We start from the raw sequence: 19,188 nt of genomic DNA, 5'->3' as shown, positions 1-19,188 counted from the left end.
CACATCAAAAGGAGCGTCTTTCTTCTAATATACTGAAAAGGTTTTGTACAGGCTGGGTCCACAAGTCTTAGGGCTAGCCAATTCCTGCTCCCAGATAGTCTAAGAAGCCAGAGAAAGCTCCCTGCAGGTAAAGACCCATCGGCGCCTCCCGCACACTCTGCGGAGCTGGAAGGGAAGGTTGAAGTCCTCTCCCCGCCCCCGGGGAAGGTAGGCGGGGACTAAGGACCGCACCGCCCCAGACCCACCCCCTGCGCGTGGCCCCGCCCACAGTTGCTCCTGGCCTTGCGGCCGCGCGGAAACCGGAGGCCGGGGGCGGGGCTCACCCCTTGCCCTTGGGGGTCCCCCGGGCTCCACCAATCAGCGAGCGCCCTGTTGGCCATCCGCGGCCATCCGCGCCCCTCCCTCTCCCGCCCTCCTCCGCGTCCCAGAATCCAAGATGGCGGGATCCAGGCGAAGGGGTCTCCAGGCCAGAGTTCGGCCGCTGTTCTGCGCCTTGCTGCTGTCACTCAGTCGCTTCGTCGGGGGCGACGGCATGGGAGGAGACCCCGCGGCCGGGTTGCCACATCGCCGATTCGAGTACAAATACAGCTTCAAGGGGCCGCACCTGGTGCAGAGCGACGGGACCGTGCCCTTCTGGGCCCACGCGGGGAGTAAGCCGAGGCAGAGGGATGGGGGCCGGGTCCCTCCCCGCCTTCCGCCGCCTCTTCGCCTTTCATCCGCGGCGACACTGGTGTGCTGAGGTTCCCGTTCCAGCCGCTGCACACCATATGCGCTGTGGAGGGGACCCTCTTGGCATCCCCTCCGCCGGGTCCCAGGTTCCCTCCGCTTTTCCCCGAGTCTTTCCCTCACCCATTCTGTTCTCTCCCTCCCGCCTGCTGTCTTCCCTTCTTTGATCTCGTCGGTACTTTCCGTTTGATCTAGAGGTGTTTGGTTACCTCTTACACTTCCTAGCACTCAAACTCGCTTCTAGGTATCATGTTTCACAACGCCACGTCTCTAGTTCTCGAGAAATGTGCCCTACCCCCGGTCATCCTAACCTGAGACGTGTTCTAGAAGCCCCCTTACTTCCTTTCCCGCTCCCCTCCCCCGCCCCCCATCCGCTCTTTCTTTTCTCCGGTGTTAGCAATGGTTAATGCTTCGCTTGAACCCCATGCCCACTGACGGCTCCTGAGATGGCATATATTGGTATTAGAGTAATTTTTAAGTCTTTGTATGTCAGAAGACATTTTTACACTGTTGGAACTACACATTTTCCTCTGTGACTCGGTGTGGTCTTTGATCTTTTCTCCTGTAGTAGCACATTATGTAACTTTTTAGGAGAAGGGATGTATTTTTAGGGATTGATTCTGAACCTGAGACTAAGAATAGCATTACATTTTCAGCCCTTTAAAAGAATTGGAAGCATTGAAATAATCTCTTGGGTTCATATTTTATTCACTGTCAGTGTTTGGCACTCTTGTAGCTAAGAGAGCCTTGCTAGAGCATTTACTTATGTGGAAGGAAACATATCTGCACTTTTTAGTGCTGATGTGTCACTGCTGACTAAGGAGTCAATCGTAGCACTTGGCATGACATAAGCTCTGTTCAGTGACCATCAGATATACCCTTTGAACAAATGGCAAATGCCTTTGTATGAGATGAGGAGCTCTGGCAGTTTGAATTCTATCTTTGTGTGTGATTAAGTAATCTTTTGTATAATAAGGTTTCTATACATCATTTTAGATTATCCGGTGCTTGAAACAAAATGTTTCATTTCTAGAAAGTAATTACTGAATAGGAAGCACCCTTTTAGGAAGAGCTGTTTCTCTCAAATTAATGTATAATTAAAAGGTACAGATTTCAATTTGACTTAATGACCAAGTCATTAAGTAGTTTAAGTAGAGTGCAGTTATTTTGTTACTCAGCAGTCATTTATTATGTGCCCATGCCGCAAGGGTGTATTACTGGGCATTTGTTACCAAGGTATCTCTATTCTTGATACACAAAGGTGATGCAAATGTTATCAAACACAAGTTTTTGGAGTTTTTGTTTCTGTTTGTGGAATGATGATGAATTATTCAGTAGTGTTGATAGATTTGTTCACAGATTTTCACTTCTACACGTCTCCATTGCCTGCCTGTTCTTCTATCCCTTTGCTTTTTCTCTCACATACACTACATTAGCCAATTAGGAATGTTAATCAATTAGTCAAGTGAGTTACCTTGACTTCCTTTACAGAGCCATAACCAGCTAATCTATTCTGCTGCAGAAATGTCAAGATAATGTACCAGTAAATTAAAGCTGTGTGGCTCGAATGAATTTGAAACAAAGTATTAGTATTTTAGCCATGATTTATCTGGCTACTGGCTTTGGGAATCCCTGCTATGGACATCCCTTGCTTTCACTGTCACTGTAGTTTTTACATAAGCCTCACTGTAACTACATTGATCATTTTGTTCTTTTCATTTTGCTCTGCAATTTGTTACTTCAAAAAGCTTAAAAGTAGAGAAATTTAAGATCTAGTTTAAACACAGCCCTTTACCTTCAACCCCAAGTTAAGACCAAATCTATGGTGTTTTTCTTACCTTGAATGTTCGTTTAGTACACATCCTTAGGACCATAAGGGCAAAAAATGATAATTTGTAACCCTTTATAGCTCTCAGAGCTCTTTCACTTTCATTCTCTGATTTGATCCTTAGTAGGCAAGGCGGGTGTTATCTGTTTTATAGATGAAAAACTGATATTCAGAAAGGTTAAGGTTTTTGAAAAAGGATACGTAAGTAGTAAGTGTCAGTGAAGTTGAACTCAAATCTAGGTCTTCTGATTCTGTGTTCAGTCTCTTTCCATGATGGCCACACCCCCATCCTTTGAATGTTTGAAAGTAATGGTGAGCAAACAGTGACTGATCCTACTAAAGTATCTCAGCTTTCCTTCTGGTCAATTTTTTTCTACCTATAAAGTGATATTACAGTTACAGTTGTTGTATTTCCCAGCATGAGTTTCAGAATTAGTTAATATCTGAGAGCTAGAATTGTTCAAATTTTAAGTCTGATAGGCCTTTAGTAATTACCTAGTCTAATAATAGGAGAAATAGCTAACATTTATTGAAACATTTAAAGCTACTTACATAGGCACTTAAATACTTATGAGGCTGTTCAAGAAATGGAGTAACTTGCCTGCAGATCAAACAGCTAGTAAGTAGTAGAGCTGGGGCTTGAACCTAGCCTGGAGAGGTAAACCACCGTTTTAGGGATCACTATTTTCTCTGAGAATCTGCTGAAGAATTGCTTATTGAAGTTCAGTTGACCCTCTCCATGGAAGAATGTATATAAGTACAGTATTTTGCATATAACTTTTAGGGTGTTTGTGGAAGTGATTGAGCCTAGCTCCTTCGTTTTACAGGTAAACATATGGTGAACCCAAGAGAGTAAGAGAATTGTTTGCTCAAAGTCACACAGCTGAACTGAGACTAGGAACAAGTCTTTTGATTCCTAGTGGTATGATCTCTTCACGCTGTTTGAGCTTTCTAACCTTTGTAAACTAGTAAAATACATTGCAGCTTTTTTAAAAGTACAAATTTTTAAGGTTTAAAAAAGAATATTATGAGAATCAGATAGTTTGCCTTAAAGTCATAATTCCCTTTCTCCCACCCACTGTCCCTGGAATTTGTAGTGTATGAGTGTAGCTTTATGTATTTATTTTTATAAGGGAGGTGTTAGCCCTAAACTTTTAAAGTTGAAGCTGTTAAATGAAATTTTTTCCTAATAATTATTGTACAGGTTACTAAGTCTCTGTAGGTATATTTAGCAGTTTGGAAATGATTCATTGAGTTTTACCTAATTATAACTTATAGCTTTTCTTCCCTGATTTCTGTTCTAGATGCTATTCCAAGTTCAGATCAAATTCGAGTGGCACCATCTTTAAAAAGCCAAAGAGGCTCAGTGTGGACAAAGGCAAAAGCAGCCTTTGAGAACTGGGAAGTTGAGGTGACATTTCGAGTGACCGGAAGAGGTCGAATTGGAGCTGATGGCCTAGTATGATCATTTCTTTAACTTAGAAAATGTGTATAAATGCATATACCACTAGCCTCTAACTGTTCCCTATTATATATTTTCAGGCAATTTGGTATACAGAAAATCAAGGCTTGGAGGGCCCTGTGTTTGGATCAGCTGATCTGTGGAATGGTGTTGGAATATTTTTTGATTCTTTTGACAATGATGGAAAGGTATATTTATTGTCAGGACTGTTACCCACTTTAATATGTCTACCGACAGAGTTAGGCTGTGAGAAATAATAGCTTATTTAATGTTTTCATCAGTTTCATAGTACAGAACTCCCCAAGCTATATGGTAAATATGATAATTAGTCTTTATATAGCTGGAAATTTATCAGTTTAATTTACATGTGCATGATTTTTTGTACATCAGCTTGAGGGCATACTGGAGCCCTCAGTCTCAACTTTGCAGTGACCCTTGCTCCCATGGTCCTATTTAATGGATGAATACAAATCTGTAGACGTAGGTGGGGAAAACGGTAGTGCTTAGAAGACTCTTACCAGTTTATTTACATAAGAACATCCAAATGCATGACTATTGCTAGCTCACATATTCATATCTGGTCATATGTTAATCATTGTTTTTGATTGGGCCTATTTTTCTGATGATCTCTCCTAAAACAGTTAAGATCAAAATGTACTTACATATTGGAAACATTAGCTTGTGGCTTAGCAGCCTTAAGGTTGATGATCTTCCCATGAGCTGGTTGTTTCTCTATTAATTTTCAGGGGTAATTGTTAGCAATTTAAAGAACTTTAGTAATTCCTTGAGTGCCAAGGCCAGGTTATTTTAAAAATTTGAGTCCTACAATCTTAGATATGTAAGTCACTTCATAGTACATCAAGAATGATGTAGAATGCTTTGATTAAAGACATTTTTAAAAATATGTTTTCTTTATTTTTAGAAAAATAATCCTGCTATAGTAATTATAGGCAACAATGGACAAATCCATTATGACCATCAAAAGTGAGTGTGTATTTTTTACGTTACTCTTGATTTCAGCTTCTTTTTGGAATCCTTATGAAATATATTGTTTCAAATCTGAACACTTTCCAAATGAAAAAATACTCCTTTTTCTTGAGACATATTTTGTAACTTGGTAGAAAGGTTTTATTTTATTTGGTTGTGTTCTAAAGTTCTATCTGTGGACCATCTCAGATTCAAATATAGTATATGTTTTTAATTTAACCTCAAATTATTGAATATTATACCTTTGAAACTTATTTGATATTATACTTTTGAAAGTTTATAGACTGTTCCTGGCTCTCATTGATGCCACTGATCATGCATTTTTGTCTTCATTAAAAGGGATCTTTAAAAAATAAAAGTTGAGCCTTGATTATTAAGGCTGATGATTAAGCAATTTATGCCATCTTACTTAACTTCAGTATTGCATTATTTAAAGACTCAGTGGTTTGCAGAGATTCTAAGTGTTCTAAGTCAACCCTCTGTATTTATGTGTTCCGTATCTGGATTCAACCAACTGCAGATCAAAAATAATACAAATTATTTTGTATATGCAACAAGATTACAAATTTTAAAATACAATATAACAACTATTGACAGAGCATTTACATCGTATTAGGTGTGATAAGTAATCTAGAGATGATTTAAAGTATACACGAGGATGTGCGCAAATTATATGTAAATACTATGCCATTTTATATAAGGGACTTCAGCATCTGAGGATTTTGGTATCCACAGGGGTCCTGGAACCAATGCCCTGTGGATGCTGAAGGATGACTGTATATTTATAATGTATATAAATTAGGTATGTACATTTTTTATTTTCACGTGTTTGTTGTATAGGAAATAGCTTTTAGCCAGCGAACTGTAAGAAAGATGACTTATCCATACTGTTTTTCTGCCTTAGTGAGTTTCAGCCCTGGTAGTTCATCATAACTCCCTATGGAACTATTTAAAATGGAGGTGCCTAGGCCACCTCCTTTTGATTCTGCTTCCGTTGATTTGGAGTGGAATCTACGTGTTAAAAGCCCAGTGGGTGATTCATGTTTTTGCCCTAGGGTAGAGATTCACTGCCTTAGTCTCATGTAGTCTCATGTAGTCTTTTGAGTAAATAAAATAAAATAACTCAAGACTTTTTCATAACTTGATATTATTTTAATCTTCCTGAATTTTTAAATATTGAAAAGCTGAGTGTCTTCTTCGTTTTCGTTTCTCATACTATAGTGATGGTGCTAGTCAAGCTTTAGCAAGTTGCCAGAGGGACTTTCGTAATAAACCGTATCCTGTCCGAGCAAAGATTATCTATTACCAGAAAACATTGACAGTAAGTAACATTTATTTAGAGAGAATCAAATAAACAGTGTTATAGTATGACTTTCCATGTTGAATTTTTGATAGAAATTAAATGCACTTAAATTTGGATATTGCTTACATACTCATCATTGTTACTCTAAGAGAGCAGAAGAGTGGTCATCTGTTGTAAACCCCTGATGGTAGGTTTCCATTTAGTCAGTAAATGTTTAAGCACCCTACTGTATAGCACATGTGAGAGATACATATATCGATCGATCGATCGATAGATCAATCGATAGATAGATAATCTCCAAGCCTTCAGGATATAAATATGAGTAAGACAGACAGACTTTCTCCCCAGAGAGCTTACAGCCTAACAGAGGACACACATATGTAGCATTCCTATGCTGTGTGATAAATGCTACGTTGCAGACACTGTCAGGCGGTCCTGTGGTTAGAATCCTGTAACCGCCAGGTGGAGGTCGGGAAGGGCAGGAACATTTTCTCAGAGTTGAGCTGTGCCATACAAGGAGATCAGGAAGTTCCTGGGTAGGGGGAAGAAGGTGTGTGTGTGTGCGTGCGCGCAAGTGAGTGGGTGTACTCCAAGCATAGAAAGCAGGCACAGGCACTTGAGAGAACTTGAAATATTTTGGAAAGGCATGTAGTTTGGTATGGCTGGGAGATAGAAGAGATCAGTGAGCAGTGAGGTTGAAAGGTTGGCAGTAACAGGCCTTGCACAACTTCCTGTAGTTTATCCTATAAGAAACTTTTAAAAACGTTTAAAGGGTTTTAAGCAGGAAGTGAAATGATCAGATTTGTGATTTAGAAAGATGACTTAGGTCCCAGTATTCTTAGTACCTGTTTTCTTGGGGTTGGGGGTGAACACAGTTGTTGAGTCAAGGATAGTTCCTGAATCTAGCCAGTTGGACAGCTAATTGGTACTATTTACTAGCAAAGAAGCAGCACATTTGTTTGTGTTTTATCTGTTTGGGGGAAGAATGGGAAATCAGAGGGTTGTTAATGAGTTTAGTTGTAGATAAATTGAGGTTAGGGTAATATATAGGTGGATATATCTGACTGGTAATTATGATAACTAAGATCACTATGCCTTGTAAACTTTGCTTTTTAAAGATGCCATCAATACCTGGTTATATAATACTGAAAAGCAAAAAAATAGAGTGTATGAATTTTTCTTTCACCTAAATCATGAGCTTAGCCTTACACTCCTGGGTCTAAAACTCTGAGATTAGTTCTTTGGAAAACTATTGGTTCAGTCTTAATTCTAAGCTAATTTAGAGATCTTAGAATAGAGCAAGTATTCGGTCTATTATGATTAACTTGGGTTTTAATTCCACTGTAATTATTCACCCTGTACAGTTTCATTAGAGTCATCAGTAAGTCTTGCTTACCTGCATGTGGCAAAGCCCAGACATCAAGCATGGTGGGTGCAGACTGCCCATGTGACCCAACACCGTGAGACTGTGAGCCCTGGCAGCACTCCAGAACAATAACCTTGCAAAATGTGCTCACCAAAAAGGGTTCCACAATTGGATGAGATTGGGCACTACTCTGCATATTAGTACAGTAAAGATTTCTTTATGAGGGATCCTTTATAAAGAAGGGATAAAGAAACCTTTATTAAACCTCACGTTTCCCAGACTGACTTAACTATGGAATTCTTTTTCACCTAATATCTATGAGTAGTCATGGAGCTAGTGTTTTCACCTAATATCTATGAGTGATCATGGAGCTAGTGTTTTCACCTAATATCTATGAGTGATCATGGAGCTAGTGTTTTCACCTAATATCTATGAGTGATCATGGAGCTAGTGTTTTCACCTAATATCTATGAGTAGTCATGGAGCTAGTGTTTTCACCTAATATCTATGAGTGATCATGGAGCTAGTGTTTTCACCTAATATCTATGAGTGATCATGGAGCTAGTGTTTTCACCTAATATCTATGAGTAGTCATGGAGCTAGTGTTTTCACCTAATATCTATGAGTGATCATGGAGCTAGTGTTTTCACCTAATATCTATGAGTGATCATGGAGCTAGTGTTTTCACCTAATATCTATGAGTGATCTTGGAGCTGGTGTTTTCACCTAATATCTGTGAGTGGTCATGGAGCTAGTGTTTTCACCTGATATCTATGAGGGATCATGGAGCTAGTGTTTTCACCTGATATCTATGAGTGATCTTGGAGCTAGTGTTTTCACCTGATATCTATGAGTGATCATGGAGCTAGTGTTTTCACCTAATATCTATGAGTGATCTTGGAGCTAGTGTTTTCACCTAATATCTATGAGTGATCTTGGAGCTAGTGTTTTCACCTAATATCTATGAGTGATCATGGAGCTAGTGTTTTCACCTAATATCTATGAGTGATCTTGGAGCTAGTGTTTTCACCTAATATCTATGAGTGATCTTGGAGCTAGTGTTTTCACCTAATATCTATGAGTGATCATGGAGCTAGTGTTTTCACCTAATATCTATGAGTGATCTTGGAGCTAGTGTTTTCACCTAATATCTATGAGTGATCATGGAGCTAGTGTTTTCACCTAATATCTATGAGTGATCATGGAGCTAGTGTTTTCACCTAATATCTATGAGTAGTCATGGAGCTAGTGTTTTCACCTAATATCTATGAGTGATCATGGAGCTAGTGTTTTCACCTAATATCTATGAGTGATCATGGAGCTAGTGTTTTCACCTAATATCTATGAGTAGTCATGGAGCTAGTGTTTTCACCTAATATCTATGAGTGATCATGGAGCTAGTGTTTTCACCTAATATCTATGAGTGATCATGGAGCTAGTGTTTTCACCTAATATCTATGAGTGATCTTGGAGCTGGTGTTTTCACCTAATATCTGTGAGTGGTCATGGAGCTAGTGTTTTCACCTGATATCTATGAGGGATCATGGAGCTAGTGTTTTCACCTGATATCTATGAGTGATCTTGGAGCTAGTGTTTTCACCTGATATCTATGAGTGATCATGGAGCTAGTGTTTTCACCTAATATCTATGAGTGATCTTGGAGCTAGTGTTTTCACCTAATATCTATGAGTGATCTTGGAGCTAGTGTTTTCACCTAATATCTATGAGTGATCATGGAGCTAGTGTTTTCACCTAATATCTATGAGTGATCTTGGAGCTAGTGTTTTCACCTAATATCTATGAGTGATCTTGGAGCTAGTGTTTTCACCTAATATCTATGAGTGATCATGGAGCTAGTGTTTTCACCTAATATCTATGAGTGATCTTGGAGCTAGTGTTTTCACCTAATATCTATGAGTGATCTTGGAGCTGGTGTTTTCACCTGATATCTGTGAGTGGTCATGGAGCTAGTGTTTTCACCTGATATCTATGAGGGATCATGGAGCTAGTGTTTTCACCTGATATCTATGAGTGATCTTGGAGCTAGTGTTTTCACCTGATATCTATGAGTGATCATGGAGCTAGTGTTTTCACCTAATATCTATGAGTGATCTTGGAGCTAGTGTTTTCACCTAATATCTATGAGTGATCTTGGAGCTAGTGTTTTCACCTAATATCTATGAGTGATCATGGAGCTAGTGTTTTCACCTAATATCTATGAGTGATCTTGGAGCTAGTGTTTTCACCTAATATCTATGAGTGATCTTGGAGCTAGTGTTTTCACCTAATATCTATGAGTGATCATGGAGCTAGTGTTTTCACCTAATATCTATGAGTGATCTTGGAGCTAGTGTTTTCACCTAATATCTATGAGTGATCTTGGAGCTGGTGTTTTCACCTGATATCTGTGAGTGGTCATGGAGCTAGTGTTTTCACCTGATATCTGTGAGTGGTCATGGAGCTAGTGTTTTCACCTGCTATCTATGAGTGATCTTGGAGCTAGTGTTTTCACCTAATATCTATGAGTGATCATGGAGCTAGTGTTTTCACCTAATATCTATGAGTGATCATGGAGCTAGTGTTTTCACCTGATATCTATGAGTGATCTTGGAGCTAGTGTTTTCACCTAATATCTATGAGTGATCATGGAGCTAGTGTTTTCACCTAATATCTATGAGTGATCTTGGAGCTAGTGTTTTCACCTAATATCTATGAGTGATCTTGGAGCTAGTGTTTTCACCTAATATCTATGAGTGGTCATGGAGCTAGTGTTTTCACCTAATATCTATGAGTGATCTTGGAGCTAGTGTTTTCACCTAATGTCTATGAGTGATCATGGAGCTAGTGTTTTCAAGTGCACGTTTTGAAGAGACTGGCTGGACACCTGACTGCTACTTATTGGTTCTCGCCTCTGTGCATTTGCTCAGTCTGGTAGTAATTCCTTTTCTTTCTACTTGGTAAAGTCATACTCAGCTTTGAGCACACAAATTCGGATCCCTTTTCCATTAGATTTCCTAAAGAGCTCATAATGATCTGTGTCTCCTAAACTCTTATTTTTTTTCTCTAATGCTTATTTGGCCTTGAGATGTGTTGTATTGACTTGCTTATTAACTATATGTATGTCTCTTCTTATCAATATGATTGTAAACGTCTTACAATAGGCATTATATCCTGTATTTCTTCTAGTTCCTAATATTGTACCCATGTTAAGTACTCAAGAAGTGTTTATTTTAATGAGTACTTTCACCCTAGCTTGTCCCAGTTGTTTTCACATTGGAGAGGAAAACAAAGTAAGAGGAGGTTGGAAGCAATAAGTGCTGTTGGTGGGGGAGACACAGTCAAAGCAAGAGATCTTCAATATTGCAAGTATAGTCTTTAACAATGGTTCGAAACCATAAGGTGAATAAGCAAGGTTATTGATGATTCATAAAGAAGTATTAATCAGCAGACAGTTTGTACGGCTTTCAGTTACAGTCCTTCCTAACATTCCTGCTAACTCAGAGTAGAATGAAATGTATTACGTCCTTTAAAAAAAAAAAATTGGAACTAGACAATGAAGCCTTCTGATGGATTTTCAGTTTGTTAGAAATCAAGGAGAAAAATACTGAACAATTGGAGGATTTTAATATTGTAATTTGAATGTAATAACCCACAGTCTTTTTACGACAAAGGCAAATAACTTCCTGATTGTTGATTCTAATTTAAAAGGCTCTGTGGTGGAGGACCAGTTGTAAATGATGTAAAATGAAATAGGAATATTACTAAACAGAGGAAACAAATATTAATATGAACCAAATTCTAAATGATCTTTTAAAATTAATTATTTTAAACTACTTTTTAGTTCACATTTCCATCCTACAGTATATAGAGAGTAACTCTTCATATTGACAGATTTTATTCTCTTGCTGAAAATTTGAACAGAATACTATAACATTTTGCCTCTGTGACTGAATCTGAAGTCTCTGACAAAATTTTGACTCTAGAAGTAATGACACAAGTGACCTTACTCTGGTGCCATGGGCCTACTCCCTCTGCATTCACCCTGAACCTCAGTGACTGTTGTTTAGGGTGGGACTTGTGAGAGGGTTATTAGAAGTGAAATGTATTGAAGAAGCTGAACCACTGCTTGACTGGGATAATGAGAAAAGCATTCATGTGTCAGGTGGTCCAGTGCTTGCCTAGGATTCTAAGATTCTGCCAAGAAATTTAGGGTCATTCCTTCAAATATACATTTTGCAGAGTAGAAACATACATCTTTTTAGTTTTTTCCTTCTCTGCCTTGTCAGTGTGACTTCTGTCACTTTTGCTCTCTGCTAACCTGTGACAGTCCAGTTACCTCACTAATTTCATTCAGAGGAGCTCACTACTTGTTGAGACAATCTATTTAATTTTCAACCAGCAGCAGATAAAATTGTAAATTTAACCTCTTGGTTTTAGCTGTCACCGGGATCTGAAAACAAGTCTGATCCCTCTACTGCATGAACCATTCCAAGAAAGTAATGGTGACTCCCTAGGTCTTCTTGAGAGAAGGCGAACCATACTCCATTTTAGAAAGGTTTTCATAGAAAGTTATCAGATTTTTCTCTCTTTAAACTTTTGACACATAGTGGGGCAAAAATTTTTTTAGGTAAAATGTATTGTATATTGACACCAAGTAAAAAACATTATTTAAAATAACCCTTTGTAATTAATGAAATAAAATTGAATAGTATTAGTCATAAAATGGATTAATTGAAATTTATTTTCTAATGTCTTTTGTAAAAGCTGTAGCTATGATATATCTTTCTAGGTAATGATCAATAATGGCTTTACACCAGATAAAAATGATTATGAATTTTGTGCCAAAGTGGAAAATATGATTATCCCTGCACAAGGGCATTTTGGAATATCTGCTGCAACTGGAGGTCTTGCAGGTAAATCTTGCAGTCTGATAATATTAAAAGTTTGTGAATTGTGTTTTATTGGGAATAGTGTATTAGGGATATGTAGACTTGTTTATACTAATAACTTTTTAAGACTGTTTGGAACCTTCCCATTGCCTGCTGTGCCAGTCTTTTGGTCTGTTGAGATTGCTTATTTTCTACTTATATTGTTCTGTAGGTGTACAGTTAACTGGGGCTGTATACAAGTGTGTAAATTAGAGCATCAGTTTGGGTGCTATTTTATAGTGAAGGAGATATATTTAAAGTAAAGGCTATCAAAGTCAGCAGGCTTAAAGGCTGCAGATCAGACCACATGACAATTAACTAAAATGGCAATCTTGGCTAGTCACATCCACAAAAAGGTTAATTGCCAAGTGTTTTAGGATCCTGATCATTGTCACATCACATATAAATGAATTTGGCAACCTAAGGAAAGGTTATTTGGCGCCTAAACTTTAAACAAAAACATAGTTACCATTTTTTTCCACATACGGTGACAAATTACCATTCAATGTCAATGCCATTTTATGTTTATATGATACATTGTAGTTTTAAATATTTTCAAATACATGGATTGTTCTAGACAACCCAGAGAAGAAGGGAGGGAAGATCATGTTTCCATATTTTAGAAGAACTTGCCAAATTTTAGGTGAAAGAAATTTCTGAAGATAGTATAGCCAATTAGTGGTCAGCCCCAGGCAGGACTCAGCCTGGATTTCTGACTCCAGGTTCAGTGCCCTATTACATAACACAGTTTCTTAATCTACACTACAGTATTGTAGTTTTCTTTTTAATCTGTCTACATCTCTAGGTTCCATAAAAACAGTACAAAGCATAAAGATTGCTGTACACTTGATATTAATTGCTCTTGATTGGTGGATGCGACTAGCCAGGATTGGTATTTTAGTTAAGAGTTAGGAGATTTGATTTGCTGAGCTGGTGCTTTTGGCTTAAACAGCTTGAATTTGATTTTTTGATACCATTTTAGGTAAGATAAAATTATTAATATCTTCCATTTGAGAGAAACAAATAAGAAAGTAAGACAAAAAGTGGTATGCACTCTAAGAAAGGTTCAGAGACATATAGGTACTGGCAGTATGTGGAGACCAGGATTTTGTCTCGTTTGTCTGGGACGTTGTCCATGAAGGAGATGTGTGGGAAACCATGGAGGATCTTGGTACCAGAATAAGGAGTTTGGACTTCTTTTGACCCTTCATTTGTTTGTTCATTTCTTATCAGACATTGATTAAACATCTGTTATATGTTAAGCATTGCAAAATGTTCTGATTTAGTATTTTAAATCAGGGTTTAAGAAAGTGAGTTTTGGATTATTTCTAATATAAATCAGGTGAATTTTTGTCTTTAAGCTCACAGAGTGCCATTGCCCTTACCAAATTAGAGCTAATTTTTGTTAATTCCCTCCCTGGTTATTGTTATTTAAAGCAGTAAATATTGATAAAATACATTTACAATGATAAAAGTAATCTCCTATGGAACTTTTTCAGACTTTTTTTTTTTAATTTGTAGATGACCATGATGTCCTTTCTTTTCTGACTTTCCAGTTGACTGAACCTGGAAAAGAGCCGGTAATTTTACACATTTTTTCAAAAACTTTATCAGTTTAGTGGTTTTGCCTTTTAGCTGAATGTTTGGGAAGACTAACTTCGGTTTGGATCGTTTCTACCAGTTACTGCTGTATGGTCTTGTGCAAGTGACTGAACCTCTGTAACTCTTCATTTCTTAATTGCTAAAACAGAGATGTTTGTACTGGCCACCTCAGGATACTGAAGGATTGAGACAGTGCACTTACAGCAAGTGTTCAGTAAATGGTAGTGGTTATTATTAGAGGCAAGAGTAGGCTGGGTGCAGTGGCTCATGCCTGTAATCCTAGCACTTTGGGAGGCTGAGATGGGCAGATGACCTGAGGTCAGGAGTTTGAGACCAGCCTGACCAACATGGTGAAACCCCCGTGTCTACTAAAAAATACAAAATTAGCCGGGCATGGTGGTGCACACCTGTAGTTCCAGCTGCTCAAGAGGCTGAGGCTGGAGAATCGCTTGAACCTGGGAGGGAGAGGTTGCAGTAAGCTGAGGTGAAGACAATGCACTTCAGCCTGGGTGACAGAGTAGGACTCCATCTCAAAAAAGAAAAAAAGGGGGGACCCAGTGCAGTGGCACATGCCTATAATCCTAACACTTTGAGAGGCCGAGGTGGGCGGATTTCCTGAACTGAGGGGTTCAAAACCAGCCTGGATGACACAGTGAAACCCCGTCTCTACTAAAAAATACAAAAAAATTAGCCGGGACTGGCGGGAGGCACCTGTTGTCCCAGCTACTTGGGAAGCTGAGGAAAGAGAATTGCTTGAACCTGGGAGGCAGAGGTTGCAGCAAGCCGAGATCACACTTCTGCACTCCAGCCTGGGTGATAGAGTGAGACTGTCTCAGAAAGAAAGAGAGAGAGAGAGAAAGGAGGGAGGGAGGGAGGGTAGGTAAATTTGCTATCATTTAAGAAGGAATACATTTTTATGTTAACCTTTCAGCTAGTGGTAGAATAGTTAAAATGAGAAAAATAACATATATAGAGGTATCTGAATGATTTTCTTATCTTTTTTATGATCTATTCCAAAACTCCAAAAAAAAGCCCACACCAGATAAAGAAATTTCAGAAAAGGAAAAAGAAAAGTATCAGGAGGAATTTGAGCACTTTCAACAAGAATTGGATAAAAAAAAGGAGGAATTCCAGAAGGGCCACCCCGACCTCCAAGGGCAGCCCGGTGAGTTGTAGCGAAGCTGACATGGGTGCCGCAGCAGGGCTGGGGCTGATGATCATGGACGCTTGAATCTCTGTTGCCTGGCTCATCCGTGCTCTCTGAACAGGCACATTCCAAGTGATTTCTGGAAACAATTCAGGAGCAAATCTTTAGACTTTAAGAGTCGGGAGACTGGCATTTTTACCAGTGAGAATGTGGCTTACTCATGTATGAAATAGAGAGTACCATGGTTATTTGGACGAATGGAACCACTAGAGTCAAAGCTCCCTGACGACAGGGATTTTGTTTGCTGTATTCACTGCTGTGTCCACTAAGCCTAAAAAGAAGTCCAGAACAATGCTAACCTAGTAGTTCAGGTTCAGTAAATATTTTTTGAATGAAATCATCAAAAGTTTATGTTTTTGCTTTTAGTGACACCTATTTACCTTATAGTGTGGAGATAATCCTTAAAATCTATCAAAACTGTTATGAAAGTAATGTGACATGATACCTGCTTCTCCTCCCCATTCTACTCAATAGAATCCTGGACTGTATAGATGAAAATTATAAAATACTAGTCTAAGCCAGTGTTATTAAGAACTTGAGTGTGCTAATGTCTAAAAGAAAACATTTTAAGGCCAAATTGAGGGACTTGATATTATCTGCTAGCTTTTTATCTGAATTGTTCGCTGGCAGCATAAGGGATCAAAGGTGTACTTAATAAAGGCTGTGGCTAGCATTTGAACTCTATGTAGTATGCAGTTCTCTTAATGATCAACAGTATGAGTCAGACTTAATGAATTTAAAAATGAATCATAAAGGTCATTCTTATTTTGAATTTGTTTTAAACATCATCACATACAATTTGTGAGTATATCCTGAAGCTGACTGTAGTGTTTGAAAAGCTATGATTTGGTAAATTTTGACAAATGTGTATACCCATTTAACCATCACCCAGATCAGTATACAGAACATTTTTATCATCCCAGAAAGTTCCCTCGTGCCTCCTTAAAGTCAGCCACCTTCTCCACAGAGCCCATCACTATTTTTATTGTTATCACTGTAGATTAGTTCTGCCTATTCCTATAAGTAGAATCACACAGTGCATATGAAAGAGAAATATTTTTCCATTTTTATTTTATTTAACTTTTTATATATTTAGGGGGTACAAGTGCAGATTTCTTATATGCTTGTGTCACATAGTGGTGAAGTTTGGGGATTTAGTGTACCTCTCACCCTAATGAACATGGTACTCAGTGGGTAATTTTCAACCTTCATTCCCCTTCCACATTTTGTAGTTTCCAGTGTCCGTTATTCTACTCCATATGTCCATTTGTACCCATTGTTTAGCTTTCACTTATAAGTGAGAATATATGGTATTTGACTTTCTAAGTCACTTCACTTGGGATAATGGCTTCCAGTTCCATCCATGTTGCTGCAAAAGACATGATTTCATTCTTATTTTATGGCTGAGTAGTAGTCTATAGTATGTACACACATATATATGCACACATGCCACATTTTCTTTATCAAGTTCTCTGTTGATGGACACTTAGGTTATTCCATATCTTTGCTGTTGTAAATAGGGCTGTGATAAATGAATGAGTGCAGGTATCTTTTTGATACAATTTATGATTTCTTTCCCTTTGGGTAAATACCCAGTAGAGTAGTGGAATTGCTGGATCAAACGGTAATTCTAATTTTAGTTCTTTGAGAATTCTCCATACTGTTTTCTGTGAAGATTGTACTAATTTACATTCCCACCAACAGCATACAAGCATTCCCTTTTCTCCACATCCTTGACAACATCTGTTGTCTTTTGACTTTTTAGTAATGGCCATTGTGATTTGTGTAAGATAGTATCTCATTGTGGTTTTAATTTGGATTTTTTTGATGATTAGTGATGTTGAGCATTTTTTCATTTATTTATTGGCCACTTGTGTGTCTTCTTTTGAAAAATGTCTGTTCATGTTCTTTGCCCAGTTTTTTAATGGGCTTTTTGTTTTTCTCTTGAGTTGTTTGAGTTCCTTGAAGATTCTGGATATTAGCCCTTCGTTGGATGCATAGTTTGCAAATATTTTATCCCATTCTGTAGGTTAGATTACTGTGTTGATTGTTTCTTTTGCTGTGTAGAAGCTTTTTAGTTTTAAGTCCCATTTGTCTATTTTTGTTTTTCTTGTGTTTGCCTTTGAGGACTTGGTCTAAATTCTTTACCTAGGCAAATATGCAGAAGAGTCTTTCCTCAGTTTTCTTTTAGGATTTGTATAGTTTCAGGTGTTGTGTTTAGATCTTTAATCCATCTTGAGTTAATTTTTGCATATGGTGAGAAGTGTGGGTCCACTTGCATTCTTCTATATATAGCTATTCAATTTTTTCAGCGCTGTTTATTGAATAGGGTGTCTTTCCCCCAGTGTATATTTTTGTTGACTTTGTTGAAGATCAGTTGGTTGTAGGTGTGTGGGTTTATTTCTTGGTCCTCTGTTCTGTTCCATTGACTTATGTGTCTGTTTTCATACCAGTATTGTGCTGGTTTGGTTACTTTAGCCTTGTAGTATAATTTGAAGTCAGGTAATATGACGCCTCCAGGTATATGCCTTTTGCTTAGCATTGCTTTGGCTATTTGGGCTCCTTTTTGTTCCATATGAATTTTAGGAATTTTTTTCTAATTCTGTGAAAAATGACATTAGTAATTTGATAGGGAGTGTCTAGAACTAGTAGATGGCTTTGGGCATTATGGTCCTTTTAACAATATTGATTTCTTCCAATTCATGAGCATGGGATGCTTTTCCATTTGTTTGTGTCATCTACCATTTCTCTTATTGTTGTTTTGAAGTTCTGCTTATAGAGAGCTTTCCCCTCCTTGGTTAAATATATGTCTAGGTGTTTTATTTTTCTTTCAGCTGTTGTAGATGGAATTGCCTTCTTGATTTTGTCCTTGGCTAGATCATTAACAGTATATGAAAATGCTACTGATTTCTATACATTAATTTTTTTATCTTAAAACATTACTGAATTCCTTTATCAAATCTAAGAGTTTGTTTGGTGAAGTCATTAGGGTTTTTTAGATAAAAGGTCATATCATTAGCGAACAGGGATAATGTTACTTTCTCATTTCCAGTTTGAATGCCTTTTATTTTCTTCTCTTCCCTGATTGCTCTGGTGAAGACTTCTAGTATTATGTTTTTACACATAAAAGTGATAAAAGTGGGCATCCTTATCTTGTCCCAGTTCTTAAAGGGAATGTTTTCAACTTTTCCCTGTTAAGTGTGATGTTGGCTGTGGGTTTGTCATATGTGGCCTTTATTATGTTGAGGTATGTTCATTGGGGATTTTTATCATGAAGGGATGATGACTTTTGCTGAATGCCCTTTCTAAGTCTGTTGAAATGATCATGTTTTTTGTTCTTAATTCTGTTTATGTGGTGTATCATATATATAGATTTTTTGTATTATTGAACCCTCCTTGCATCCCTCGGATAAATCCCACCTGATCATGCTGTATTATCTTTTTGATGTGCTGTAGGATTCGTTTTGCTGGTATTCTGTTGAGGATTTTTGCATCTTTGTTCATCAGGGATATTGGTCTGTAGTTTTCTATTTTTTGTGTCCTTATCTGGTTTTGGTATCAGGGTGATACCGCCTTCTTAGAATGAGTTAGGGAGAATTCTCTTCTCAAAGTTTTGGAATAATTTCAGGAGAATTGGTTTTTCTTGATATGTTTGATAGAATTCAGCTATAAATCCATCTAGTCCTGGCTATTAAGTTTTGTTTTTTTTTTACTACTGCTTCAGTCTTGCTACTCATTATTGGTCTGTTCAGGAGTTCTGTTTCTTCCTGTTTCGATCT

At 38.0% G+C, this 19,188-nt stretch overlaps 1 protein-coding gene across 1 annotated transcript in view; it reads left to right on the top strand.

Annotated features, from left to right (window-relative positions):
- The first annotated feature begins 272 nt into the window (after positions 1 to 272).
- LMAN1 (lectin, mannose binding 1) overlaps positions 273 to 19,188 on the top strand; it is a 35,197-nt gene continuing 16,281 nt past the window's right edge. Inside the window, exons 1-8 of the mRNA XM_010376892.2 lie at positions 273 to 650; positions 3,859 to 4,013; positions 4,097 to 4,204; positions 4,939 to 5,000; positions 6,225 to 6,324; positions 12,462 to 12,585; positions 14,122 to 14,180; positions 15,235 to 15,367. Coding sequence (XP_010375194.1) covers positions 437 to 650; positions 3,859 to 4,013; positions 4,097 to 4,204; positions 4,939 to 5,000; positions 6,225 to 6,324; positions 12,462 to 12,585; positions 14,122 to 14,180; positions 15,235 to 15,367 — 955 coding nt within the window. The 5' untranslated portion in view covers positions 273 to 436. The remainder of the gene's footprint in view (positions 651 to 3,858; positions 4,014 to 4,096; positions 4,205 to 4,938; positions 5,001 to 6,224; positions 6,325 to 12,461; positions 12,586 to 14,121; positions 14,181 to 15,234; positions 15,368 to 19,188) is intronic.

This window comes from Rhinopithecus roxellana, chromosome 21 (assembly GCF_007565055.1).
Source record: "Rhinopithecus roxellana isolate Shanxi Qingling chromosome 21, ASM756505v1, whole genome shotgun sequence".
Lineage (NCBI taxonomy): Eukaryota > Metazoa > Chordata > Mammalia > Primates > Cercopithecidae > Rhinopithecus > Rhinopithecus roxellana.
Note: the sequence above shows the minus strand (reverse complement) of the source record. Positions and strands in the feature narration are given on the sequence as shown.